This window comes from Calonectris borealis, chromosome 7, assembly GCF_964195595.1.
Source record: "Calonectris borealis chromosome 7, bCalBor7.hap1.2, whole genome shotgun sequence".
Taxonomy (NCBI): Eukaryota; Metazoa; Chordata; class Aves; order Procellariiformes; family Procellariidae; genus Calonectris; species Calonectris borealis.
Window position 1 is genome coordinate 6,266,247 of NC_134318.1, and position 27,700 is coordinate 6,293,946.

Sequence of the window (27,700 nt, forward strand, 5' to 3'; positions counted from 1 at the left end):
TGAATGACAAATCTGCCTCTCTAGATCTCCTTTAGAGAAGGAGAAGGGGGAAAGAGAGCAGTGGAAAAGGTCCTAAACGGCAGGTGGGTGCCTTCTGGCTCTGGCTGAGGAGCAAACGCTGAGGCTGAGAAAGGTTTCAGGTCCTAATAGTCCTCCCCAAACGCCTGGCAGAGCAGCGTGGGTTTGGACGGGGATCAAGGCTTGTGCAGGTCCGTAGGCGGTCACAGGGGTGGCGTGTGCCAGCAGAGATCACAGCAACTCATCAGCGTGGAAAAGAGCCTGAGTCAGCCCAAACCCTGCCCGTGAGACAAGAGGAATGGGAAATAACGGGATGCTCCCTGGGGAAAGGGTGAAGATGGGGAGCTAGCGGGACTCGGAGCTGCTATCAGCGGCTCTGCAGAAAGCTGAGCAACGCAACAAGGGCGATACGGGCTCCCTCCTCCCACGGTCACGCGGGGATCCTCCTGTTCAGACCCGAGGGCAAGTCCCAGGGCAATTACTCTCCGTGTCCTTGGGGCCCGCTCTGAGCGAGACTGCTCTGTAATCAGCAGAGCCTTGATGCAGGGGAAGCCCTAATTTTAAGCAAAGTCTTGGATGGCCTCCAATAGCTTTGCAGAAGTGGGCTGGAGAGGCTAAGGCAGGGTCTTCAGCCCCATGGGAACCCTCTTGCAGGGCTGCCGTCATCCCTAACGGTGCTCTGGGGGTTTTTGGGAGCAGAGGTAGCCCTTGTGTCCCTGTCTTGCAGCCTTGATGGGGTATTTAGCTACGCGTCTCGGGGGCACCCTAAATACGGACCTAGAAAGCAGGTCCCTTGGGAGCGAGACTTTATTTAAAGGTGGCTTTGGCCATGCTGTTCTTGCTGGAAGAGCCTGTGCTATGGGAGCTGCTCTCTGCCTCTCTCCTCTTCCCGGCTGTGTGTCCAGAAAAGAGTCAAACAGAGAAAATATAAAAATACATGGCATTTATTTCTGTAGATAACCAAAGCGCTTGTAATTAGTGTCTCCAGATGGAAAACCAGACAAGTTTTCTTCTCCCAGACCAGGAAACTCAGTGCTACATTGTCAGGCTCATAATTTAAAAATATAGCCAATGTCCCTCTTTTTCCTAAAAAGCACATTTTATAGTACAAAAAGAAATATTTCAAAGACACATTCTTATCAGGAAGGAATGAAGAAATACTGCTTTTGCCTTGCAAGCTTCCCTCCAGCGCTGGAGAGCTGTTCGGCTGATAACAATCCAACTTGAGAGGAGAATGTAAAACAGAAGAACAATATTTACTTGAAGCTAATTGTAATTTTCACAAATGGTCACCAAAAGAGCCCAAGTATCAGCAGAAAAGGGAAGCTGCTGTATCTCTTTGTTGCTGGAACGCTGCCTTCCTGCGTGTAGGGTTGAGGCAATCTTATCTCCATCTGCTGCCTCCATTAAAAGAGAAGGGGAACTGCTGTTCAGGCAATAAAAGGGGCCAGAGGCTTCTTCATTAATATGTAAACTTTGGATCAAAAAGGAAGACGAGAGGCTCTAGGCAGAAGCCACCTCTCAATAGATGGGTTCTGAATCTGCGTGCACCAGCAAAAGCCACATCTAGGGTGTGCTGGCTTCTATAACGAGGAGGAAGGGGACAGGATGGAGGTGTGACCCTGCTATTTAACCTTTCCGGTCTGGGTTGAATAACGTCCACCCTGAAGGATGATTACCTGAAATAACAGCTTTGTAACGTTTGTCCAAGCTCTCTGTGGCAGATTCTCAAATCCAGAAAGGACCACGTCAGTCAAACACGATCTCTTGCCCTCCATGGCAACCAGCATCTGAATTTGCCCTATAGCATGGACTGAACCACCAATAATTCATGGGGAAAAAAAGAAAATACCCAAAGGATGGAGAACTTTCCAAACACCTTGGCAGCTTGTGCCCATGGTTTGAAATCATCTGGTTCCCCAGCTGACTTCAGATCCAGCTCTGCGTGCCACCCCTCTAAGGGTAGTAATTCCTTTACCTCTAGTGTCATCGCCCCATGCTGGGAGTCCTGATAATCTCAAAACACCTTTTTAATCCACCCTTTGCAAACACTAAAATGCTTGTGCTCTTGTGGGTTTTTTTAATTACAAGGTGTTTTTTATGACCTCGGATGATTCTTGCAGCCCTGCCTGTCTTAGAGGGGAAAACACGCAGAAAAAGTCAAGTGTAGACACTAAAGCAGGAAGCCGTTGCTGAGGATCAGCATCACGAGGGGGATATGCAGAGCTGCGATGAGATGCTTTAATGCCTTGGAGACACCAATGTCTCTTCTGTCTTTCATTCAGCCTCTCCCTGACTGAGTTCCCCCATCTCCTTCCAGCCTCCCCCAGCAGCCGGTGGGTCTCCAGCATTTTTTTTTTCCCCACATTTTTCAGCTCCACCTTCAAGACAATTCTCCCTGTTTCAAGATGAGGATTGAGACTGCTGGCCCATGCTCTTTAGAAGGGCCTCTTGCAATTTGCTACACTCTCCCCTGCTCTGGTTTAACTTTGCCTTCATTTCCCCAATTTTTGGGAAAGCTCTGTGGGTTGCATTCCTCTGCCTTCCTCCTTTTTTTTTTTTTTTTTTCTCCAAGTGTGAACCTGAAACACAAGGAGTTCCCCCCCCGGCCTCATCCTTGCACCAGCCACATCCCTGGCAACAGCGTGCAAATCCCCCCCAGGAGTAAGAGGATGGCACCAAGCTGTGAGGGAGCTGAGTTGCCTTTGTATGTAAATAAATGCAAACGCCTTCAATTAATCCGGAAAGCACATACAATAATTGGCAACAGGTTACGCAGCATTTTGTCTTGCACCTCTGCCCTTCTTCCTGAGGATTATTCTGGGGTGGACGTCTCTGTGGTTGCATTAAAAAAAAAAAAAAAAAAATTCAAAAACCCCACAGCTCCTCCGGAAAGAAAATTTTGCATGTTCCTGGACTCTTTTGGCAGCTGCAAAACTGTGCATTAAAGGAGGGTCATTCAGTCCCTTCATGGGGAACCTCCTCCCTGCTGGCTGCAGATGTGCTCCCCCCTGATTGCTTTGATAAATGGGGAGAAAACACAGCGTTTTGAGGTATAGGCTTGCAGAAGGGTTTCTTGGGCTCTGAGAAACTCATTCATTTGCAAAAGAAGGCTGTTTTTCACAAGGACCAGTTTGGCTTCCAGCAAGCCCTTCCCGTGAAGGAGAAGAGTTCAGGAGGGGGAAATCTCAGTCCTTGGGGTGGGGAGGGCAGGCTTGGCTCCTCCTGCCAAGCAAGGGGTGCCTCTGACTGTCCTGCAGCAGTTCCTCCTGTGGTCTCTTCTGATGCCTTTAGTGCAGCATTTTTCTTATTAAAAGGTGGTTGTGGAGGAGTTGGGCAGAGCCCTTGACAGCTCACATCGGGTTTGCAGAGAACTAGGGTGTGTGGCAGGCAGTTATCCAGTCCCAAAGTGCTCTGACTCCCCTATTCTTCTGCGGTCAGCAGGAGGTTGCAGACCTTGGAGTTGGCCCGGTGCAAGGCAAACTCCCGCCCGGGCACGGTGCCCTGCCTGCCTTTTCGAACAGTGCTGCTCTGGCTCCCGGCAGACTTGGAAACTGTGAAGATTTCTCTGTGGGACAAGGTGACAGCAGGATGGTAAGGAGGCTGTGGTGGTGGTGGTGGACCTCATCCTCCTCCCAGACCAGCATATTCACTGGCAGGGCTTCTCCTGATGGTCTAGGCATGGCACTTCCACCCCCATCACCATGAACTTGTGGTGTCCTTCGCACCCTCCCTACTGGTTTTGACCCACCCTGCTCAATAAGTGTACAACCATTAACTCCCTCCTCTCCCCAAGAAGTCCTCCTCTATCTCCAAGCACTTCATGATGTTTCTACAGTATCTGGCCATATCCAGACCTTACCTGTACGGGACCTGCTCCTCTCTCAGCTGCAGGCACATGAGCACCGGGCTGCTGGAAAACCTCAGGATAGTGTCAAACTGGATTGAGGTCTCCACCTCTGCCTGGCTTCTCAGGGTGGCTTGGAGGAAAGGGGCATCTAGTTCTGCCTGGAAATCAATGGCGAGACTTCCCCTGCGAGAGGGAAACACGTGGGTCCGGTCACCAAGCAATGGCCCTGTGCTGTGCACCAACGGACTGGCACCAAACAACCCCATAAACATCTTAATTTTAGGTCTGGCCATGGGAAAGGAGTGTGTAACCAATGCCCTGCCCAACGTGTCCACCAGGCAGGGCTGGACCCAGCAGGAGAAGAGCAGGGGGCTATGGAAAGTCAGCCTAAGGTGGAGCATCCCTCGTGCTGGGTGCTGAGCCCCCCCAGGTACCCCGCATTCCCAGAGCCAAGCGGTTTCCCACCCGCTGACCTCGTGTTGATGCTGGTTTTCAGTTCCTGCTCCCAAATGCTCACGTCCATGTCAGCTGAAATGTCAAGCCCCAGCCCGCCCTGGAGTTTGATGGCCACTTGGAGGCCGGACTGTAGAGGAATGACCTGGGAGATGGAGAAGGCACAACTTGCTGTGATCGGACACCTCTCGTGGCCGAGCGGCTGATACTGGCAGCGATGCGTGGCTGCTGGGACTATCCCAACGCCACAGCTGGGCTTTCGTGGGAGAAACTCAAGCCACGTGTGTCCCATGGCAGAGTTGAGCCATCCCGCTGTTTTACCAACCCCAAGAGACCTCTGGCACTGTCACCTTGCTCTTAGATGTGTGTCCACAGTGAGTAACATACCTAAAATCCACTGGCTCATCCTATGGGATTCACTAGGATTTGGCGTGGAGGCAGGCCACCTCTCCCTCCCATCCAGTACCTGGTGATGGTCCATCAGCAGGAGGTTCCCTTTGACCACGCTTGTGGGTTCTCCGCTGCTTAGCAGGACCTTGGCCATTAAGTCTGTATATCCCTGGAAGAAGACTATGGGCCGCAACTGAACATCAAAGAAGATGGCAGACATCCCGGCCATGAGCTCTGGCTCCTCTTCCCCTTCTAAGACATTTTCTCCCAGCATGGATTCCATCCCTTGTGCTTCAATAGTGACCTAAAACACAGAAGCAGAGATGTGCAAGCTGCACGGAGCAAAGCTGGAGAGTCCGTTTCGTGCCCCGCAACGCTATTTGAGTTGCTATACTTGTCCAACCCTTGGATAAGCACCCTTTGAAGCAGGAGGACAGCGATGGAGTGGGCTGGATGGGGCATCCAAGCTATCCCTGAGCACCGTGCAGCCGTGGTGTCACATCCCCTGCTTTTTTGGGGGGGCAGGGGACTCCCTTCTCCAGAGCAGGTCGATCTGGCGTCGCATCGGTGATGGGGGGTATGCATTTATGTATTTCTGGTACGGGGCACACTGAGTGCAGAGGTGAGGTCAAGCCCGTAAGGAGGTTAAGAGGGGACACAGACGGGGCAGTGTCACCACCGGGTTAGTGCTGCCACCCCCCTCCGTGTACGTGCCCCGCAGCCACTCTCCCGGCAGCCCACCTGAGCAGCGCGAAGCCGCCGGCCACGGCTGAGCAACGAGAAGTCAGAGACGCTCTTTCTCAGGAATCCACCCTCCAAAAACAGCAGGTCCAGCCCAAAGGTGGAAAGCAGGTCCTGGGTGACTGAAAGGCAGAGAGATGCCCGTAAGCACCCCCCGGGCAGCGCCTGGCACATCTCTTTTTGCAAATGAGTCCCTGAACGTTGGTGGTGAATCGTAAATGCTCTGAAAGCAGCAGCTGGGGATGAAGGCTCACAAGAAAATAAAGAGCCCGTAGGTAAGATGTGCAAGGCTGGGACCCTGGCAAGCATGTCCCCTGCCTCCGGTGCCACCAAGCCAGCGCTCAGCAGGACGGGGTGGTGTTTTAAAAGAGCTTGTCCAGATTGATTGCAGGAATTAGGAGGCCACTGGGTACGTCCAAAAGCAGGATCCTGAGAGCTCCTTGGTAATTTGCAAGCCTCCTCAATAGATTGTATGGCTAGTCCTGTAGAGCTGTCCCACCTGTGGTCAGGGAGGCTGACCTGCACAGATCTCATATGTTAGCCATTACATATCTGATAAAGCTAAATATTCAGAGGGGAAAGCTTCTCTGCAGAATCTCCTTCCATTCTTGCAATAATCAAAGGATTTAGCATTGCAGTGTTTTTCTTCCAGGTGTTGGCTATTTTGCCTCCACCTTACAAAGCTAGACTGAGATAATTTGAAGGGGGACAGAAACGAGAGCCGAGGGGCGAAGATTTAAGCAGGTATTTAGCACGTGTCGATTGTTGCAGTCTCTCTGAAGTTTGATGATTTTTATCTCAGTACAAGGATTCTTCTCTTTGAAGAGCTTATTAAAAATACCTAAGGAACTGAGGAATAGAGCTAAATATCTTGACTTATCAGGAAAAGCATAGAAAATCCCACCTACAATCTACCATTCGTTTCACCTCTAGCTGAAGTTCCTCTTTCAAATTAGCAGGATTTGGGAAAAGTATGTAGCACAGCCCAACCCTCCTGCTGTAGAAAGCCAGGTGGCTGCAGGGGTGTCAGAGGCATCTACATCTCAGGTGATGGCAACCAGCCAGCCTCAGCTGATGCTCAGAAACCTCATACTGAGATTTTGGGGCATTTCTATAAAGCCAAGGCCTTTTTCTGAAAGCTGCCTTTCCCCACCAGCCCCTCCTTTAGCCATTTGAGGGGTCCATGGGATGAGTGTCCTCCCTGGTTTCACCTGTCAGAGGTCCTGAGAAAGAAGAGGAGATGCCAGCTTTCGAGAAGAAGTTGTAATTATTTATCCGTGGGTCTCTCATGATGTCTTTCATTATTTTCCTGGAAGCCAGAGGAAAAGGGTATGTCAGCACCAGGAAGGAAGGAAGGGAAAACGTCAGTGGTCATTACAGAAGGCTGTACAAAGAAGGAAATATAAATTTCAAAACTATTTCTCTCAGTTGTCCAGAGAAATGTGAGCAAAAAAAGGAAATGAGCAGACGTGGGCTACCCTGGAATTTCCTTCTCCTCTGCTTTATTACAAATAAACCAGTCAGATGTTTTTGTGCAGCTTTTGCTTAGCTCTGAAAAATGTTAGCGCTCGGTTCGTTTTGTGCAGATAGGAAGATTAATGCAGCTACAAGTTGTGCGCTGCCCTGCCAGCCGGAGCAGACTCTGCCGAAGCCACGAGCCTGGGTCCTGCTGCTGCGGGGCAGGACGAGGAGGGACGCAGGGTTTCGGCAGGTTGGGCACCATCTGCATTAGCAGCTCTGCTATTTTCTTCCTCCTGCAGCTGGGAATTTCCAGGCAACTCCAAGAAGCGATGCTAGCACGCGCGCTTATCCAGCTTTAAAGGCATGGTGGGTCAAAAGCCACAGCTGGAGTGTGGAGAAGGAAAAAACAGCGATGTAGAGCTAGGGGGAAAAATGCAACCTTCCCCTCCAGACCCACCTTGCCGGGTGGTGGTCAGCACGCAGGCTGTTCTGGACCTTCAGCAGCAGAAACGTCGCCATCTCCGTCTCCAGCTCGCTGGCAGCCAGCAGGATGTTGATGACATCCATGGGCGAGGGCTCGTTATCTAGGAGGATTTCTGCAGCGGCCAGGCGACATGTTTTTTCGTAGCTTTTCCTTTTCTCGTGGAAAATCCTCCTCATTGCTCGTTTCACCTGACGCGAGAAGGCAATTAAAATGGTGCGGTTAAGGTGGTGATGTGCAAATGGTGGCTCCCTTTGCACCCCGATGGCTTGGCTTTGAATGGGAAGAGGAGCACCAAGCCTCAGCAGCTTTGTTTCGTACCTTGCTGGAGATGTGCCGAGCGGGGAATCGCCCCAGGGCGGAGATGGCTGCAGTGGCGACGGCGGCGGGACCCTCCTCGGCGTGGTCCAGGAGGGTGGGGATGGTTTCGGGGAGCGCCGTGTTCCCCAGGGCCAGCAGGTAAATGACCACCTCGGGTTCCTCTTTGGCACCTCTTAGCCCCCTGAGGATGGTTTCCACCCCACGCTCTACCTCCTGCTCGGGGTTTGCAGGAGGACAGAAGAGAAGGAGAGTGAGGTGAGGGACAGGAGACATTCTGAGCACTCCAGGAGGAGAAGGGCGGTCCTAAAAAGCCAAGTATGAGGGTTTGCAGAGGACCCACCTGCAGCCCACACAGCTGCTGCTGGCAAAGCTTGCCAACCAGAGCGCCCATGGCAATTATCCCTGTCTCCTGGACCTCGGGGGCCAGCTGCTTCCCATCCAGCTTGTCCTGAGCACCAGGAAAGGGGTATTGGGAAGCAGGGAAAAAAGAAATGGGGAAAAGAGAGAGAGAAGGAGTATGTTTTACCTCTTATCTCAAAGCGTTTACCAAAAAAGTAAGGAAAAACTAGTCCTTACCTGCCTTGAAGGAGGCAATGCAGGGTTTAATTGGATAAAAGGCCAATTTTTCACAGTGGCTTTTAATTAAGCTTTTATTATCTGTAATGCACTGATATAAAGCACTTTCTGCTGAATGCTTTTCCTCCCAGGAGCATCTACTCCCATGGCCACTGTCCCATTAAAAGCACATAAAAGCAGGAAGATATATTTCTACAGAAACATATTTTCTTTTTTCAGGAAAACACACTTGCTGTTCCCTCCTGCCTGAAATGGGGTGAGGATCCATCCCAGACCCAGGACCCTCAGGGAGGGAGAAAAATGTCCGTACTTACCAACACCAGTCGGAGAAGCTCTCCCGACGGCCGGGGAGAGAAAGCTGCCGCGTAGAGAAACTTCTCCAGCAGGGACTTGGGCTCCTTGCTGAAATCCAGAAAGTCCGAGAGAGCTGCCAAGGATGCCACCGACTGTGCGGCCACCGCCGCCTCCACGACGAAGGGGCTGGAGCAAGAAGAGGGAGGTCATCAGTGGCACGACCCACCGATAGAGCTGGAGAAGAAACAAGGTGCCCTGTGCAGCTCCTCATCCCCCTTTCTCTTCTCCATGCTTTCTTGCTTTAAAACTCATGGGAGCTTCAGTTCATGGGTTAAAAAAACCTAGAAGGTTGGCTCTTGCTCTGAACTCCCCCACATTTAGGTATTTCATTGCAGAGAGGAGCCCGGCCCCGGCGCCCACCCTGACAAGGAATGGATGCTACGGCCGCGGGTGGATGATCTGTAAATAACAGACCTCCAGCGATCTTTGCAGAAAGCCTTGCTGGAGCATTCGCCCTGCTCCAAAGCCAGCAAAAAAAAAAAAAAAAAGCCATGCGGTGTTTGTACAGAACAGGCATTAAGGAAAAACAGAGCACGTTTGCATTAGTCAGGACAACTGCCTAGGCCAGGTATGGTGTATGGACCAGCACCAAATGATCCTGGTTGCCAGGAATGACCCTACATGCCAGGGCTCTACATGCACAGAAAGCCAATTGTGGCAAGATAGCTCCTGGGAGTCTCACAGCATCCCCTCGGGTGCTCTCCTCAGCAGCTGCAGAACATCTCTCTTCTTGGCGCTGCGCAGCATCTGGATGAACCTCTGGAACTGCCACGTGGTCATCGCCTTCAAGGTGTCCATTTTGACTCTCTGGCTGTCAAAAGCCTTCAGGTAGGTTCTCAGCTGCAAAGATGAGGTTTGTTAGGTGGAATTTATCCTGAATCATGGGGTAATGTTTATTCTCAGGAAATATTTAGAAGTGGGAGGGGCCCATGGGGGTCGTGCAGTTACCTGCAGGCATCTACTGCAGCCTCCCACCCCCACCGCTGAGGACTTGTGCTGAAGCCCAAACGCCCCAATTTGTGGTATGTGCCAGGAAAAGAGCAGGAGAAACTGCGAGCATCACCGGTGCCTGAAAGTTATTGCAATGCCAGATTTCCTAGGCGAAACAGTCTGGAGGACTCGAGGAGGCAGAAATGACCCCTGCTTTGTCCTTGCTGGCCTGACCTGTGGTGGCAATGTTTCCTGACCTCGGACCTGTGATGAGTTTAACCCAACTGGATGTGCCAGGTTACTCCTCCCATCACAGAAATGCAGCTATGTCTGGGGGGACAGAGGGGTCCTTCCACCACGGGTAGCAACGTTAGACACTATTTAGGAGAGGTAACAAGTCAGGCTGCTGCTCTACAGCGCTCCCAGGGCCGCATCCTGCCTCGACAGCGGTAACCAGCCCCTCCAAATGCACCGCTGTGGTTTAACCCCAAATCCTACAGCCTTCTCTTGCCCGCACAGGCACCCGGCTTGGGGGAGAGCACGTGGCGCGTTTTGGGGGTGGGTAATGTCACTGACCGATGGGCAGCGGGTGCAGACCCTCCTGAAGGGCAGGCTGGCCATGTCCAGGGGCTGGTGCCGTCCCTCCGTGCCAGCCAGCACGTCCTCAAGGCTTCGTCCGGCCACCTCTGCCGCGCCGGGCATCGGAGGAGACGCTAGCTGGAGCTGCTGCCTGTGGAGGGAGAAGAAGCCATCGGGAAGCGCTTCGTCATTTACACCCTCCGTGGCTCAGAGGCTGGTTGGGTTCATGCAGGTTTGGAGAAGGAGGAGGTGCGGGGGGAAGCTGTCAAATGGTGTCTGGGGTTCCCTCCGTGCCATGCCCAGCTGCTGCACCCTGTCCTCCTTGCTGCCCGCACCAGGCTGTGCCAGGCGAGCTGGCGGGAGAGCAGCGAGCACTTTAACTCCAACAGATGCCACCTTCGTCCCATGCCAGGCTGCCCAGTTCGGGCAGTTGGTATGGGGACATCGCTCACCTTGAACTGATTCTGATGCCGGTGGTGGACCTCAGGGCTGGAGACACCACGTGGCTTTCTTCTGCCTGCACCGACTGGAGGAGGTTGTCTTTCACCACGTACTGGCTTTTGCTGGTGGGCTGCCACTCGACTCCAAAAATCTTGAAAAAGGAAAAGCAAGGAAAAAATGCAACCTTTTCCCTCTTCCCCTCTCCCCAGGAGATTTCCCTCTTCTCTATTAGCAGCAAAAGAGCTTTCCAGTCCACAAAGTCACCTGCAAAATGTAGGAAAGGAAAATCCAGAAGAGCCCAACCTCTTCCCAGATGTGGGAGAAGGCAGCACCAGGCGAGGACCACGGCGAGGGGATGCTCTCGCCCGTGGCTGATGTGGGGAGACAGACTGGTGACACCATGCGGACCTTCCCTTTCATTACAAGGTTGGTGTCACCTTGGCTCAGAAGAAAAGGGCAGCAGAGGGAGCAGGGGATGTTCCTGCCCGGTGTGGGTGATGCCTGGAGACTGCAAACTGGAAATAAATGCCTCCCAAAGCATTGTCCTTCCTTCAGGTCCATTCAACAGCGCTAGCTCCATAGCTGCCCCAGCGCAGTAGGGAAGAGGTATGGCCCTCAACGCCAAAATCCCCCTCATCCTGACGAGCATCAGCAAGGACATCCTCCAAGGGAAAGAGAAAGCTAAGCAACAGCAATTTCCACCGAGCTCATGCCAAAAAATGCTCGGCTTCCTCGCTGTGCTGCGTGGTGACCTTGGGGAATCTCTCTGGCTTTTCTCCTTCTGAAAGAAGTGATGCACTTGCTGGACTTCACCTCTACCTCTTCTCCTGGCCCCAGCCAGGGGAGCGCTGGTCACACCGGGAGATGTTATCGGAGCAGCTGGGCTTGCGCTTGGCCGGTCTCGGGGAAGGGGAAGAGCTGAACCATGTGCAAGCCGTGGTTTTTGACAGCAAATGGCACAGCAATAATAATATCCCTATTTTAATAGAGAGTTTTTCATCCATAGGCTTTGCCTTTTACAGAGCTGGGCAGCATCGTTATTTTGCTGTCACAGCTACGGATCCAGGCAAGGTCCAGAGAGCTGCCCTAGTCCAGAGGGCAGGCTTGGGGGAAAATCTTATTGCCAAAAATGTGCTACGCAGGGTTTGTTCCTTTCTTGGGTAAGTTTGCCGTGATTCATACCCCAGAAAGCTTTTATTATAAGAACACTCGGAGTTTGACTGCCAGGTCTCGAGACCCCTGCTGAAGCCCATGGGTTCTCTGTGCAGTGATGTCCATTTTTATATAGAATTCAGTAGAATTTCTATATTCAAAAAACTCCTTAATTTTAACCATGGCAGGTATAACTGCATTAAGACCCACAGAGTTTCATCTATTCATGTCAGGGCTGACCATGGGCTACTGCTTTAAACGAAACAAGCAGCGGTCTTTGGTCCCGTCCCCTGTCACCCTAATCCCCAATCCGATGAGTCTGAGATCTAGAAAACACTTCTCTATCTCCACCCTTCCCAAGCAGGATTAGCTGACAGGTCAGAAGTGATAACAAGGATAGGGATGGGGTGATCCAGGACATCTTTTCTGCTCCTACACCCCTCCAAACCATATGCTCCTCCTGAGGTATGTTGGTGCATCCCACTTTGGGTATGGGTCCGAGAACCGAGCCCCATCCCAGGCTGGTGCAGAAGGCTGAAGCCAGCTGGGAGTGGGACTCACAGCCCACCTGTAGGAAGAATATGGGGACAACCCTGATCTACTTGATGTAAGTTGAGCCCACCACCATGAGAGCAATGGACTTGCTTTGTTTACGGAGGTGAATCCGGACTTCGGCTTTGCGCAGCTGAGGAGATCTTTTGTCTTCGTGACGGAATGGTTGGACACGGCGTACGTGACTTGGCAGCTCCCGGAGACGTCCTCCTGAAAAACAAATGTAAGTGACCATGGTTAAGGGTGATTGGCTTTGATCGAGCCTGAATAAAATGATCTGTGTAGAGGACAGGCACAAATAGAAAAATCATCAAAAAGCTAGAAACTGGGCCATATTTGGGGGTGTTGGATAGCTCCAAGTCCATGTGGGCAGGAAATTTGCTTTTGCAAATTTAGGCTAACACCAGCAGCAGCACCTTTGTGCCTGCATTTTGGGTTTTGAAGTTATTTCATGTTGTTCGCAGGTCACTAGAGCATCAGTTGAGCTCCGGAGGGAGGGATTTCCCTGCCATTTGGCTGGGCTGCGCAAAGCAAATCCTGCAGAAATTCTTGTAGAGTTTTTCCTTGACTTTTCCTACTGTCCAGGGAAAGGGGATGATTTTGTAAGTGTGCCCATTGCTGAAAATCATCTACGGATTATTTTATTTTAAATCTTCTGTCTTTCCCATAGTCATCCTCGCTCACAGCCCACGAGCAGCTGGATCAGCAAAGCCCATGATGTTTATCCTGAATTTTGGCTCTGCTGAAGCACCTGGGCTGGTTGTGCTTCGGGGCCGGCTCTCTTGCTGCGGCATGGTCCCTGGCTTTCGGGCAGGATTCGGCCCTGGCTCTGCACCTACCTCCACTGCGGTGCCGGTGTGGGGCTGGAGCTGGAGCAGACTGACGACGCCTCGCTTCAGGTTTGAGATCAGGATGCTTTCTGCTTCGTCCCCGTAGAAGGCTTTGACCTGGGAGGGCAAGAGGTGGTGTCTGCCTGCGGGGACGGCTCTGGGGGCCCTGCGGGCTCTCTGCTGCTTTCCCTGCTGAAGGGCATCTCCTCTGCAACCTAAGCAACACCCTGTAGATACCCGAAGATTTTTGACAAGGAGGACCGTATCCCTCAATAGCACGGGCTTTGTGGATGCATGCCCACAAATTTTCCCTTTTTTCCCCCCCGATGGTTTTCCCAAGCCTTAGAGAAGGTCAGAAAGGAGCTCACACCCCACAGTTAGGACCAAGGCCCTTTTCACATGGGATGCTGCAGCTCCAGCTGAGCCTGCAGCCCCTTTGGAGGACGGGGCTGCATCTAGGGTCACACCAGACCCTGCGGGAGACCTGCCTTTGCCACCCCGTCCGGCTCCTTGTGCTCTGATATGAAATCAGAGGTGGAGCAGGAATTCGTACGGGCTTTGTAGCCAGGAAAATTTGGGACGCAGGGGGCATGAGCAAGCCCAGGAGGTGTCCAGCTGACCTTCCCGCTGCTCCAGGAGATGAACACCGGCTGCTGGAGCTCTGCCCGCGCCTCCTGGCTGAGTGCAATCTCTGCAGGGGGACCTCCAGTGCCGTCCTGGCTCCCTTCCTCTTCTGGCTCGTGTTGGGCTTTCAGGTCGCGGATCTATGACAACAGAAGATGGCAGAAAGCAGTGACCAAGCATGTCTGCTCTAAAGTTGCTATGCGTTTTACCCGCAAGTGATGGCCTCTTGGTCAGAGAGGTCATTTTTCAGATGGCTTGGGCTAGAAAGGGAAGGGGCTAAAGAAAGACACTCCAGGAGGAGTACCTAGCTGCAGTGGCTTCACCACCTCACGCACCTGCACCTGGAGCAGCTCTTCCCCGCCTCGGTCCCTCCAGAGCCGGCGCAGCTGGACCAAGGCCTCAGCCCGCAGCCAGGCTCCCTGCGGGGCCGGCGTGGATGCGTGGTCCAGCTGGACATCCAGGGTGTAGCGGTACTGATACAGGGTCCTGGGCTGGAAAGAAAGCGGCTGCAAACCCCCTAAGGAAAGATGCAGATGTTGAAGGCAAGCGGTTGCAGACCTCAGTCAGCATCCTCTATCCTAGAGAGGACCCTGGCCTGGCAGGGATGTTTGCGACCTGGGGAGGTTTTCATGGGAAATTTGGATACTGGATCTGCAGTTTGGATATTTGGGTGTTCTCGGAGTAACAGCCGATTCCTGCTTGCGTTTCCAGTCCTGCCTTAGAAATGATGGCCAGAGTGGGGACCCTCCTTGGGGACTTCAGGGCTTTTTGAAAGTGCCAGAGAAACACACTTTAATCCTGAAGGAAAGTTTCCTGAGCGTGCCCACGGACAGGAGGGATCTCTTGAAATGTCTTTTCAGCATTGTGGATTAACTGGGGCAACATTAGCATTTTTATTTAGGGGAGAAGAGAGGCCATATTGTTCATATCGTGTGTTTCCCATCAGAACTGCCAATTCTTAATTAAATCACTGACGTTGTGATGGGGCAAAATGAAGTTAATGGGGCAGCTTTAGATCAAAACTCCCTGCTTTAATCTTATTTACCTAGAATTATTTGGACTTGCTTCTCTTGTTCATATACAAATATGATTGTAGGGGGGAGGGTTGCCTTTGCCATCACATAACCAGTCTAATCTATTTTCTAAAGTCATTTCAAGTTCTCCTGCAAATCTGATGCTGGGCTTCTGAAATGTTTTATAGTTTTGCTACTTTTGTTGTAATGATAAATGAATCGATGGAAATCCAGCTGACTCCCTGGGGCTCTCCTCCGTGAGTCAGACTGAAGAGTTTCTATATTTCTGCACCATGTGCAGTTTGAAAAGCCCCAGCTCTTTTTTTCCCTCACCCCCCAGGGAGTACTTCCACGGCCCCAAAAAATTGGGAGATGCTCCGACCGTTTGCAGTTGTGGCAATAACTCTTCCCTCCCCAGCTGGAGACCGGGGAGATGTGGCATTACGGCGAGCCCCGGGAGGCTCTTAGTGCACCGGGACGAGCATCCCACCTCTCTGGGTACCCGGACCCCATCGTGTCCCTGAACCCGAAGCAGCCCAAAGTCTCTTACCTTTTGCTGTGCTCACGAAGGAAAAGCAAAGCAGGCACACGCATCCCGAAACCGCCTGCGGATTCATGGTGGGCTCTGGGAGCTGGGCGGGAGACGGGGAAGGAAGGGGGGTGGGAGAGGGACTATACAACAAAAGTGGGCAAGATTCGCAGCGTCAGGCGATGGGGCCTGACCTTCTCCCTATCCCCGCCTTACGCACCCAAAGAAAAGCGAATAATTAAACCTTTGCACCAACCCCCAGCAGCCACGGAGGGTTTGGAAATCAGCTGAGGTTTGCCAAAGACCGGCGGGAGGGGAGGAAAGCTGCAAAAAAGAGCTGCCAGAAGCATTGCGGAGTGGAGAAATTGCCAGTTTGCCTTGATATAGGAGGGGGATGCTCAGAAAGCTGCTCCGACCCTTGGTGAACCATCTCTTCCCACCAGAAGGGAAAGGGGAAGAAATGGTTGCTTTTAAAAGAAAAGACCCAGAAGGGGGAAGGGGGAAAACTGCTTTTCCATCCTTTCAGTTAGAGACTGGGATTTGCAGCCCGGAGGCTCAAGTTACTTAAAGGGCCAGGCTGGAGGGGGACGGGGAGAGCCCGCTGATGGGTCGGACCGTGAACACCGTTACCCCCCCCTACAACAGCGTGGGAAAGGGTTTAGGAAACGAGTATTTTGCTGGTTGTGCTCCACACAGCCTGCAAACCCCTTGGCCCACCAACCGTGCATTTTTTTTCTATGCATGAACTTTCTGATTGCTGAGTTTAATTGGTTCCTAAAGGCACTGTATGCTGCAAAGGGCCAAAGTCCCTACGAGGTGGTGATGGAGTGGCTTAGGGTCTTGTGAAGAGTCTTTTTGCCGAAAAGAGTGGGGAGAGCGGGGCATATCGCGCCCTTCTTTGTACAGGGATCTGAAAGGCAGTGATGTCATTATGGAAACGAGCTGCGTATTGCAGTAGGACCAAAACCCAACAGGTTTGGTGTTATGGCGTTTTCAAGGGCACATCTTTCAGCTCTGCATCACCACTGGGCTTTCAGGCCGCTACTGTGACCCGAAAAGCAGGGCAGATCCAGCTGTGAGCTACCTGGGGAAAGTTCAGCTATAGGTTTCCCATACGTGGTGTCTCCACTTGGTCCTCTGATGGTCTTTATGGACAAATATCCCATATTTAGAATGAAGCCTTTTCTTTTCTTTATTATTGTCTTTCTTGCTGGTCTGTCAGCTTTTTGTTCAACTGTTTCCTTTTGAGTGATGATCATTAGGGCTATCTTTGAGTCGGCTGCTCAAGATGGACCCCACAGGGTGTGACACCGTCAGTTGGGAGGGTCTGCCTGTGTCAGCTTCTCCTCCTGGGATGTACGGACCTGGGGGGGCTTCTGCTCTGCCACTGCGCACTGAGAGAGCAAAGCACACTGGGGATGGACGAAAGTCCTGCTGAACGCAGAAAGCTTTAGCCCTTTAGCCAGGGTGGGGAAAAAATGAACTATTTAAAAGCGGCTGTTGGGGGTCTAAGTCCCAAAAACAAGGTCCCAGAGTGTTTGCTGGTTGCAGCTAAACACACTACCTGGAGAGGAAAGGCAAACAGAAAGAGCTCGTGAAAAAGACCCTGCTGATAAGGAGGCTTCGGACCGGAGCTGAACTTTGGCAGGTTTGCTTATTTAGACTTGGCTGCTGAGTCCTTCCAGGACCGGGCTGTGGGAAGCCGACAAGCTGCAACCTGCTTTCCCGTAGGCAGCTCTGCACTGCCGATTTCTACCCGCCGGGAAGTTTGAGAGGCAAACCTAGCATGTCACTCGACAGAGTTTTCCCAGCAGTCCCAAGGAAAGGAGTTTATCCGCTGCCCGTGCTACCGGGGATGAGCTGCTGAGCTCCCACTCGAAATCTGCATGGGAGGTGTCTTGCTGTCGTTTCTTGATCTCCTCTGTTATAATCTCATCCTCACGACATGATGGCAACGGGCAGGGAAAGTAGTCGTGCAGCTGGAAAGTCACCAGGGATGGGATTTATCTCTGGGTTCCTAAATCAGGTCTCTAGACTAACCCAACCACCCTGGATCCTTCTTAAAGGCAGCGGAAAGAGAGAGGTGTCTTCGGAGGATGCTACGTGCTTCTTATCTTGGGCACTGCCTTACTGTGACATTAATCTCCCTCTGATGGTATTTATTTAACACCGTCGATTATGTAGGCAATTTAATACCTTGCTCAGACTTTGATGTGTAACTTTGAAACGAATCCTGCTTTCTGACGTGCGGCTTAGCCAGTCACTGCGACAACTTCTCTGCCCGGAGAGAAATCTGCCCCGGGTTTGTTAGTGCAGGAGGGGAGGCCGGGATGCACAGTGAGTTTCAGTGCCTGTTTTCACCTTCCTCTAGACCTGGTTCTTGCTTCTGTCTCTGGGAGAATCTGTGAAAGAGTAAAGTAGAAGAAATCGGATGTTTTATATGCCTGGTGCTGGTCATGAACAGGAAGGGCAGATGGCTTCGCCTGTTGCTCAGTGTTGCTGTGTTTGTCCACTCCGTAGTGACGCCAGGACACGGTGGCTGTGGGTCTCAGCAAAGGCACTGCTGCCCAGCATCACTGCATGGTTACCCATACTCTGCTTTCATCCCAATACTGCGGGATGAAACTGGATAAAGGTCAGTGAGCTTTGAATCCACCCCGCAGCTGAACCAAAAGAAAGGGAAATAAAGCATTCGTGCAAGATGAATTTCACCAGCATCCCCTGACACATCTCTTCCCACACGCTGGTCCTTCCTCCGTACATGGGGGAGGCCCGGAGCGTAGCCTCCCCAGCCCCCCGCTTCGTTCCCTGGACCAGCTCTGCAGGTCCTGGTCGGTGCCGATCCCCGGAGGCTGGACCCCCGGTGCTCCCCAGTCTCTGCCCCCACCAGCCGTGGCTCGGGCTGGAGGTTGGTAGCTGCCGTCTCCAACGAGCCCAGAACGATGCTCTTTTCAGTAAGAAGAGGGCAAAGTGGAAACAGAAGGAAACGCTTTTCCGCTGTTGTGTTAAAAGCTTCGATAGTAGTGTCACAAGCTGATCCTCTTTTCTGGACCTTCACTTTTAATTTCCACTCACTTCAAATTTAACCAACTTTTATAAGGCCTCCAATTTGCTAAGCATTCTTCCCAAACTCAGCTGGGGCTGTCGTGCTCTTGGAAAGATGCCTGATGAAACTTTGTAAACCTACAGACAGATGCATGGTCTTAAAAATGGCACTGCTGAAATCCCTGGGTGCTCCTCCGGCCCCTCACGTACCACCCGAGGGAAACGTGATCTCCCTCTGGGCACAGCCTGCCAGTGCAAAACCTCTTCTAATAAATTAAATTAATGTAGTGTGGTCAGGGATATCTCTCCATCATTTCACTTTCTTATTTGGGCGCTGTGCTGCTGTCTGATTCTACGCTGTGCTGCTGTCTGATTCTAGGTTCCCTTGGAAATGACCTGGTAGCAAGCTTTATGGACAGAATTGGGATGCCAAGCCCCCACCCTGGTCACCAACCCTCATGCTCCAGGTGGTCCTCACCACGCTGGCCGCCTGCGAGCAGCCACTGAAGAATCGTCGTCGGGGAGTCCGGCTGCAGGACCTGACGTGGCAGCTCCGAAACCCGTTGGCAGGAGAGCGGAGCAGAGGGGGTCAGCGTCACCGGGTCACCGTGCCCCAGGGTCAGAGAGGCACGCGGGGACCTCGCCACCGAGGTGTGACATCAGGGTGGACTTTGGCAAAGGGTGGTCAACCTGAGGCTGAACTCGCCTAGATGAAAGCAGGATGGAGGCAATGGGGACTGTTGCACCAAAGCCCATTGACTGCAAGCCCCAACCCGTGCGTGTTTTCAGGGGATTATTCAAGTGCAGATTCTCATCAAAAATGTCTAGTGGAAATAATGACAGCCAAACACTCCTTACCCAGGGGAATAGCAGTACCAGCGGCCAGTCTCTAGGTTTGGAGGCTACTGTACTGGGGTCTGAGCTGAGGAGGTCGCTGCACCGTCTCAGGGATTTCCCAGCACAGATGTTGGCAGGCTGGGGAGTTTCCAGTACCTCATCACGCTGGGGTGGATGGGAGGGTAGAAGGAAAGACTCCTTAAGGGCTCTGTTCCTTACGCATTTTTTGCATGTGATCTTTAGTTACGCACCCACTCCAGCCTCTTATTATTCAGGAGTTTTTAGGAAAGACCTGGAAGCAAGTAGAAAAAAAATATGTAGATAGCCCAGAGGGGGAAGCAGAAGATAACAAAAAGTACATAACAAACCCCGGGGGTAAATCTTTAGAGGGTGACTCAGTGGAAAAGAGCAAAGGATGCAGGCTGCACTTCCAGAGCCGGAGAAGAGTCATTCTCCCGAGGGACACCGTGGCTACTGCTAACCAGGACACCCCACAGCAGGTCACCTTAGCAGCGAGGATGATTCACTATGAAGCAAATTGCCGAGGGAATCAGGGGATGCTCCATCCTTCAGTAACCTCAAAGCCAGAAGGACGGTTTTGCTGGAAGACATTTAGCAATGCAAGTGAAATTCTTCAGCTCTGCTAAACATAGCAGATGACATGATGTAATGATCTGTAGCGGCTTTAAATCCCACTTGGTGCCACTCATCTTTTCTACTACGGACCAGAAGCCTGTGAAAGCAGGTCTTGCTGTCTGTCTCAAAAGAGCTCCAGCTCTTTTCCAGCTACTCCAATCGCTTTTCCTTACCACGAGCTCTTGCTGCTGGAAGGGGAGGGCAGCTTGCCCTGCGCTGAGCGTTGTGTTGCGCTTTGCTCCTCATTTGCAGAGGTCTCTCCTTCCAGCTTCTGCTCGACTTCCTTCACTCCTGTCCCATATCAGCTTTTCTGTGCCCCATGGTCCTTTGATCTGCAGCCGCTGATCAATTCTGGTCCAGCTTTGCTGCCGTGCCTCTCTGGGGTGTCGGAGTTGGGACCATGGGCTCCTGATTCAAAGAGTGGAAAATGACTGCGTCAAACCAGTTCTCGGTTTGGCTCAAGCCCCTTCATTTTTGTTGCCAGAGGCATTGGCTTAGAGTGGAGAAGGCAGGTTTCCAGCGCCGCAGGGAAGAGGTTCGCAGGGCTCCAGAGACTACGAGTTTGTACATGACAAAGGGATGCATATTGCAGGGGCTCAAGATTTTGGATGGGAAAGCTCAAAGCTTGGGGTGGGCAGCAGGATTCCTCCAGCTGCACCTTTCACCCTGAGTGAGGTGCTCTTTTAAGCTTCTCTTTTCCCAAGGAGATTCCCAACAACCCTTAAAGTCCTGAAACCACCCCAAAACCCAGGACTTATAAAAGTGATGGAGCAGTCTCCAACTGAATTTAATTGAGTTTTTTCTCCTTGTTGCATCCTTTATTTCTCTCTTCCCTTCTAAGTGACCTTCAAGTCCATCATGCCTCCTCAGCACCTTTTCCTGCCTTGCCACCTCCCTTTTTGTCATTGCAGCAGTAGAGAAAGCACTGACTCTGCCAACAAGCTCCCTCAGTTCTTCCCTCTAAGAGAAGAGAGAAAAACTGAAGATGCACGAGCAGTTCCCACATAATTGTCCTGGTGGCACTCAAAAGTCTCCAAAAACCCTGAGCAGAGCGATTTCACTCTCCCGTCTTTGCATGCTGGTGCCACACCAGAGTTGGGACCTGGGAGGAGAAGCTCTGTCCGATGCTTTCCCGTGGGTGAGTGAAACCAAATCCTCACCTTCCTGGAGAAAGAGCTGGGTAGAGAGCCGGGCTTGCAACAAAACAGTCTGGTGTGGGGAGCGAGGCAGTGGGCAAGCAGGACAGGACCTTCTCTGACTGATGATCCACCTTGCTCCACTTAATGGGCGTGCTTCTAATCAGGTTGCTTGCAGCAAACCAAGCTAAAGGCATGATGAAATTTGATAGGGGTGTACTTAGTTTCATTTCCATGGTAATTGCACTCAATTGGGAAACATGCAGGTGACACAGCGGGTCTCAAATGGGACGACGTGGCCTCTGCTGCTGGCAGAAGGTGATGGACCTTCGCCTGTCACCAGAAGAGCTCTTCCCAAGATGCCCTCCCTGTTGCGCAGTGGGAGACAAGTGACACCTCTGAAACCTGACAACATCTTTCAGAGCCATTTCAGCTCAAATAGGCAGGGTCACCACTGATGGGTTGTTTGCTTATGCAGCAGCTGAGCTGCCATCCTGCAAAGGTCGCCAACAACTCTTTGAAGGCCAATGCTCAAGTTTCTAATGGAGAAGCCGAATTGTCCATTCCCTGTCTAAGCTATTGCCCCTCTGCCCTGGACCATGCATTGTCTCTCTCCTCCAGGCTGGAGGCGACTCCTCCGTGGGAAATCATGGAGTTGATGGAGAAACCTTTGAGGATTGTCTTCTGCAGCCCCTTGGAGCTCCTTGGGAGCAGATTATGACGCTCCCCTCTGAAAGCGTGCAGCACTTTATTAGAGAGATCAGAGGCAAATACAGCCACGCAACAGTTTCTAAACACCCGTTCAGGCGTGCCTGATGGGTGCTTCCTTAGTGCTTTTCCAATTTTTGTGCTTATAAACCTGTGCAGACTCTCCTCCTGCTAAAAGCTGTGTTTTAACACAGAGGGAGCCTTCCCTGCAGTGTCTCTTAGATGGGGAGGAGCGGGTATGGTCCATGTTTTCTGCTGCTTCATCCACTTTTGCAATTTCAGAGTCAGTTCACTTAACTTCCCTGCATCTAATCTCAGCTTGGCAGAGTTTCAAACCCTTTCCCCTTCCTTTGCCCCGATGGTGGGGCGTGAATCTTACCCAGACCATGCCTGCTTTTAAGGAAATAATCCATTCTCACAAACCTATACGTTGTAGGAGACGAATGTGTTAGACCTTAGCAAAGAGCAGAGTACTATAATAGTTCCAACAAGAAACTCTTTCAGCATATAAATCCCAGTGATTACTATTTTCCTGCCAAGCAGATCTTAATAGAAGTGAAAGGTGCTGTACATAGCATGGGTTGCAGCTCTGATCAACAAGAGGTTGTATGGGACATACTGGCTAGGAGGACCCTTGGGGCCAAGTATGTCCAGTGTAAAGCTGAGGGTACTAATGAGCCTTAACGGCCCTAAGGAGCTTCATCTGAGGCCCCCACCCACACTCATGGGCCCAGGAGCATATTTAAGCTCAGCCTCCAGCCTGGCTAAGTTTCTCAGCCTGTGCTGTAGCCTTTGTACCTGCTCTGTCTGCTCCATATCTGCTCTTCCTGGATGGACTCAAAGCTGCTTCATGCCCTTGTTGCGTTGGGGAGTGCTGATGGAGCCTTTTATGAGGACCCAGACTCAGATGCTTCCAGACAGACTCTGCTGGTGGGGCCACTGCCTGTACTGGGTCACCCTAGCTCATCCCCCTGCATTGTACGGGGCTACGGATCCTCCAAGGAGCTGTTATCGTTCCCAAAATGTCTACCTCTTCCTCCTGCTTCCCCTTGCACAGGTCTCTGAGGTAGGTGGGATTTGTCCTGTGACTCTCTGCTGTGCAATAATTTTTTTGTTGGGCTGGGTATATTGAGCACCTGAGGTCTGACTCCGCCACTAGAGTTCCTCATGTAAATGCAGTGAGATGTCAGGAGCAACGCTGTGCATGTTTATTTTTCCTACAAGACAAACAGCTTAGGAGATGATCTATATTCCTACGAAGCAGCCCATCGCCTGCTCTGTGAGCAAGGGCAAGAAGGTGTCTGACCGGTGCCCGTGTTACCTGTTTAAAAAGCAAATGATATTCAAAGACAAGTGAGAAAAACTCAAACACACTCAGGTAGCAGCAGTAAATATTGGGCTTTGAAAGGTTTGGAGCTATTTTATTTGTGAATCTGTCTTATTTTTTCATACAGCTCTGGTCTTGGACCAGCCCTTTTTAAGATAGTTCACATAAGCTGGGTCTGGCAGCCAGAACTGCTCTCTTCCCAGTCTGCTTTTTAGGCAATTGCTTCCCAGGAAAAAAAACCTTAGATTGTGCTACCTGGGTGGAGGAAAGCAGTCAACACCAGTGATGAGTTTGTTATGAGACATATAAAAAGAGCGGCTCACCACCGACCCTGCAGAGAGGCTTGCAACCCCCCGTTTTGCATGGCTCTGTCTGTGCGCTTCGTGCTTTATTGTGTGGAGGTTGCTAAGCTGCATTTCTCAGGGCAGCAGCAAAGCCTGCCTCCTTTTTGTCTTCCTTGTTTCTCCATCCCGCCGCCTGAAACGGGCTTTGAAATAACCCCCGGGCTTGGCTCTTTATGAGTTGTTGGTTGCTCACCATAGCTACGTCTTGGGGGGGCTCAATAGATGGGGTTGGGGCGGGGGAGAGCCTGGGCACAGCAAAGTGGTAGGAGTTGGGCTTACATCTCAATCTGAGGTCTCCTGGGGACCGATAAGCTGAAGAAAAGACTTTGCTGTGTTAATGCGCAATGATATTTTGTGCGATTGCGGGGGAAAATAGGGCTGGGATTGACTTCAGGAGGTGGCCTGGCCCATCTCCCTGGGGCTGGCTTTACCATGACGAAGGAATGTCTGACCTCTTTGTAAAGAGCCTCTGCTGACGGAGATTTCTCAATTTCTATAGTGAATTTATCCCAGCGCTTTACTGCTATAAAGATATCTCATCTTGCTGCAATTTTACTTTATTGCTTCTAACCCTAGCCCCAGCTGATGTGGAAAGTTGTTTCTTTTCTTCTTTATGAGAGGAATTTGAAGGTATCTTGGCTGCAACCCTATTTCTTTCCTCTCTCACCTCACAGGTTCCGTTTTCCAGACCCCTGCTCTTTCCCTATAAACTCTTGGTAACTCTTGGAACTAGAGGGTCTCTTCCCCAGTTAAGGCTCTGGTTTATACTTGCTTCTCTACCTTCTGGAAGCTGTGGATGAAGGTCTGGCTTTGAGGAGCCCATCCTGCTCCCTTTGCTCCAGCAACTAATCTTGCAGTTATTTTAATCTCCCTCTGCTGCTCTTGTTTTGGGCTTTGGCACTGAGGACGGCTTCCTTAGGCTAGTGCAAAGCACTTGATGAAATGAAAAATATCTGGGAAACTTTTCCTTTCTTAAGGTTATAATGCTTTCTCCAAGTCGTTGAGATGTGACCATATTTGTTAAAAGCCAACAGCGCAAATGCACGTACATTTCCCCCTCCCGGCCTCCTGCGCTCCATCTCTCTGCACGGTTCATTAGTTTGTAATCTCAACAATTGCTAGGGAAACCTTTCTAATCTTGTCAATTGGCAATGCAACTGCTTTTTAATTTAGTTTTAAAATAGGTTTTTAAGTCAGGCTATGCCTATGCTATTGATTTCAATTCTTGATTTAGTAAGCTGCTGCTTAACAAGATCTTTGCTACGCTTCTTTAATGCCTTTCTCCAAGGGTCAAAGAATAACATTTACAGGGATGGAAAAAGTGTTGCCTGGTAGTTGTTTATAAATGTAGTGTATTAAGCTAGGTTTCTTTAAGAGCCATTTTGTGTAACTTGCATTCAGTGAAATCAAGGCATTTGAATTACTTTGGAAAATGGTCCATTTAGGATAAATCTGCACTGTAAAATGTGACCATCCAGCTGATGTGGGTGGCCAATGTGTTCTTTGCTCAATGGTAGGGCCAGTCCCCTCATGAGAGGGGTCTGGTCTGAGCTAAGCCCAGCAACATAGAGGAAAAGGCACAGGTTGAGCTTCGTGTGCTGTACGTATGAAATTCCACCGATGTGCCTGAAGCATGGTCCTCCCCAGCAGCTTTTCTTGTAGATAAATTAAAAAAAGCTAATAGCTGATGCTCAGTACTTTGGGATCTAGCTTTGGGATCTAGCCCCCCCCAGCAGAAGGGATGAGCTCCCTTATTGCAGGTTGCGTGGTGGAGCATCACCAGCCTGCTGCCAGATCGCTTCTGGTTCTCGTTAAGTTTGTAAACAAAAGGATTTTTAGAGATGCTACAAGCAGAAAGAATTTAAGAGAACATGAATAGATTGGAGCATCACTGGCATAGTAATTGATATTCCACTGTTCCTCTTTTTCTTTAAAAAAACCCAACAACTTTTTAACACAGTGTTTTGGGAGAAACGCTGTAGAAAAACCTCACAATCCCGCTGCTGCTTCCTCTGTTCAATTTTAGTGGCTAATTTTCTTCATTCACATGCTTTATTCTTGTAATCAGATGGTTTCCTGAACTGAGGCCCTTGAGTGATCAAGCTTTCAGAAAGTCAAGAGCTTTGTTCTGTCTGAGAGAAATTGGTTTTCTTTTTGATGACACAGCGATATGTTTTAGAAAATCTTTAGAACATTGTGCACCTTTCCAACTCTGGTGGTCACTTCTTACTCTGATTAATGCCAGGGGAGCAGATTGCCCTTGAGTGAGAGCTGCCAGGAGCTCCTCTGCTCGATGGATGCCCTCCTGCAAATGCTGGGAGTCATTTCATAGCATCTAGTCTCCGAGACCTAACGGGGAGATGCTGACATTGGGCTTGCAGAAGTCAGAGTATCCAGAGGACATGAAAAGCCTCATGTCAGTGTGCATTCAAGTCCTACTTGGCCATTAATTTTTCAACATACACAGTATCATCAGCACTGCCTTTGTTTGCACGCTGGGATGTAACTACTAGATTACTTTGAGCATCCCGATGTTGGAAGCAAGGTATTCTATTTACCAGTGTAATTGAAGCTGGCCAGATACAAGAGTAGGCTCTGTTAACAAACACCAAAGTGGCCAGAGACCCAATGCTGGGGTCATCTTTCAGTTGCTCCTCATCTCTGCTGCCACCGAAAGCATCACCTTGTTGCATAGTGAGGATAGAGAACAAAGTCATGGGTGGTCCCCGGGGGTCTCACTCTTTAACTGGTATTTAAACTGATATTCCTCAGACATAAGGAAATCACGGAGGCTTTCCTGGCTCTGACACATGTATCTTATTACCCATCAAAGGACTGTTGTGCTCTGGTGTTGGATGTGGCTCTGAGAAAGCCAGAACCTGCTTTGAATTAAAATGATGCTTGACAAGCCTCAAGTGCAGCTGAAGAATCTCTTGTTTTTCTCTTTGGAAGAGATATGGGAGTTGTGAGGCATTAGGCCAAAGCTCGCTGCATTTTATTTACATTTTTACAATTAAACAAGGGGTTGATAAGATTGACAAGAAAGATACGACTTTGGAGCTTGTTAGACAGCAACCTCTAAGCTCTCCGGGTGATTTAAAGAACAGTAGGATATGAAGACTCTTTTCCAGTGTGAGATTAGAGTAATCAATAATAACATGCTCACTGACATAAAAGTCACTTCTTAAAAGCAATTTATCATTCACTGAAATGCAGGAGCTATGGTGTTTGACAAAGCCGCAGCGGAACGATGGAGAATATTCCTGACTGATTTCTCTTTCTCTTGTTGTGCCAGCAAGGAGCAATCAATCATGTTTAAGGAAATGTTTTTTCCTCTGTGATCCCCTGTAGTTTGGGGGAAAACAGTATCCAGGGGCATTAATTATTTAATCCGCATTGCCTTCTTCCTCTACGTGTGAGGGCTGGGGATGGGGCCAATATAATTTCTGTATATTGGGACTTGGAGCTTGAGTGCTCGATTTTTTTTTTTTAAGAGGTTAACACTGGAGACTCAGCTCCCTCTACGGTCAAAAGAGGGAGAGACACCTTCCTTCAGGGGGTTTTTCTCTCCAGATTATGCTCTTCCAGCGTTGCGTATCCACTGTTCAGTAGCTGAAGTCTTGCCTCCTCCTAAAATTATGGTGTAAATCCCACTCAAGGTGGTAAATCTCTCAAGTGTATGAGCTGTAAATTGAATCACGGGCTTGGGCCAACACACCTACTGTGGTGCGACAAGAGGTGCAAAAGCATTTGCAAGTGAATAAAGAATAATCAGGACTGGTATGGAAACACTGCTCTGCGTTAAAAGACAATAGAGCTTGAAATGCCTTTGTATTGCACTGAAAATCTGGCAAGAAGTGGAGATGTTTACGGTGTTAGGCACTCTTGCCTAGGGGCTGCTGGAGGTGAGATGAAGCTAATGCAGAGGAACTGCAAGTACATGGGGTTTTTTCAGCCAGGAGCCTGTGTGGATTTGCTGCAGTTATGAGGCTGTGGCTTATCAGACTAGAGGAACCCCTTAAAGGATTGCAGAGCTGGGATTTTAGGTTTGCATCCTCAGTTTGCTGAGCACATGTAGGTTTGGAGTCTCCAGATGCCTTTTAGCAGAGCTGTAAGGCATGGTGCAGGCAGCAGTTCCTCTTCCGTTGCTTTGCGGGCTTAAATAATAAAGATCAGTTTAGTAGCTTGGTCACCTCTGAGCTGCTCTGTTGTGAGCAGGAGAGCAAGGGACACCTCTGAAGGCAATGCAGCCCATTCATGGTCGGGAAGATCCTGCTGCTGAATCTTCTCTATCAGCTGCAGATAATGCTGCTCCCGCACTTCAGTGAAGTGGGATAAATCCAGGCTGTGGTTTCTGTGCCACACAGATAGC

General features: G+C 50.6%; 1 protein-coding gene across 1 annotated transcript; it reads right to left on the minus strand.

The window, feature by feature from the left end:
* Window positions 1-946: 946 nt before the first annotated feature.
* On the minus strand, window positions 947-15,742 carry LOC142084566 (microsomal triglyceride transfer protein-like). The gene is made up of 18 exons (XM_075155414.1): window positions 15,317-15,742; window positions 14,089-14,270; window positions 13,750-13,893; window positions 13,139-13,246; window positions 12,393-12,509; window positions 10,607-10,746; window positions 10,152-10,305; window positions 9,328-9,485; window positions 8,606-8,771; window positions 8,056-8,163; window positions 7,716-7,928; window positions 7,371-7,585; window positions 6,664-6,761; window positions 5,453-5,574; window positions 4,788-5,015; window positions 4,342-4,466; window positions 3,881-4,051; window positions 947-3,586 (listed from the first exon to the last, which is right to left on the minus strand). Exons 1-18 carry the CDS (start codon window positions 15,381-15,383, stop codon window positions 3,442-3,444), a joined length of 2,661 nt encoding a protein of 886 aa, XP_075011515.1. The 5' UTR covers window positions 15,384-15,742; the 3' UTR covers window positions 947-3,441.
* Between the last annotated feature and the right edge of the window lie 11,958 nt (window positions 15,743-27,700).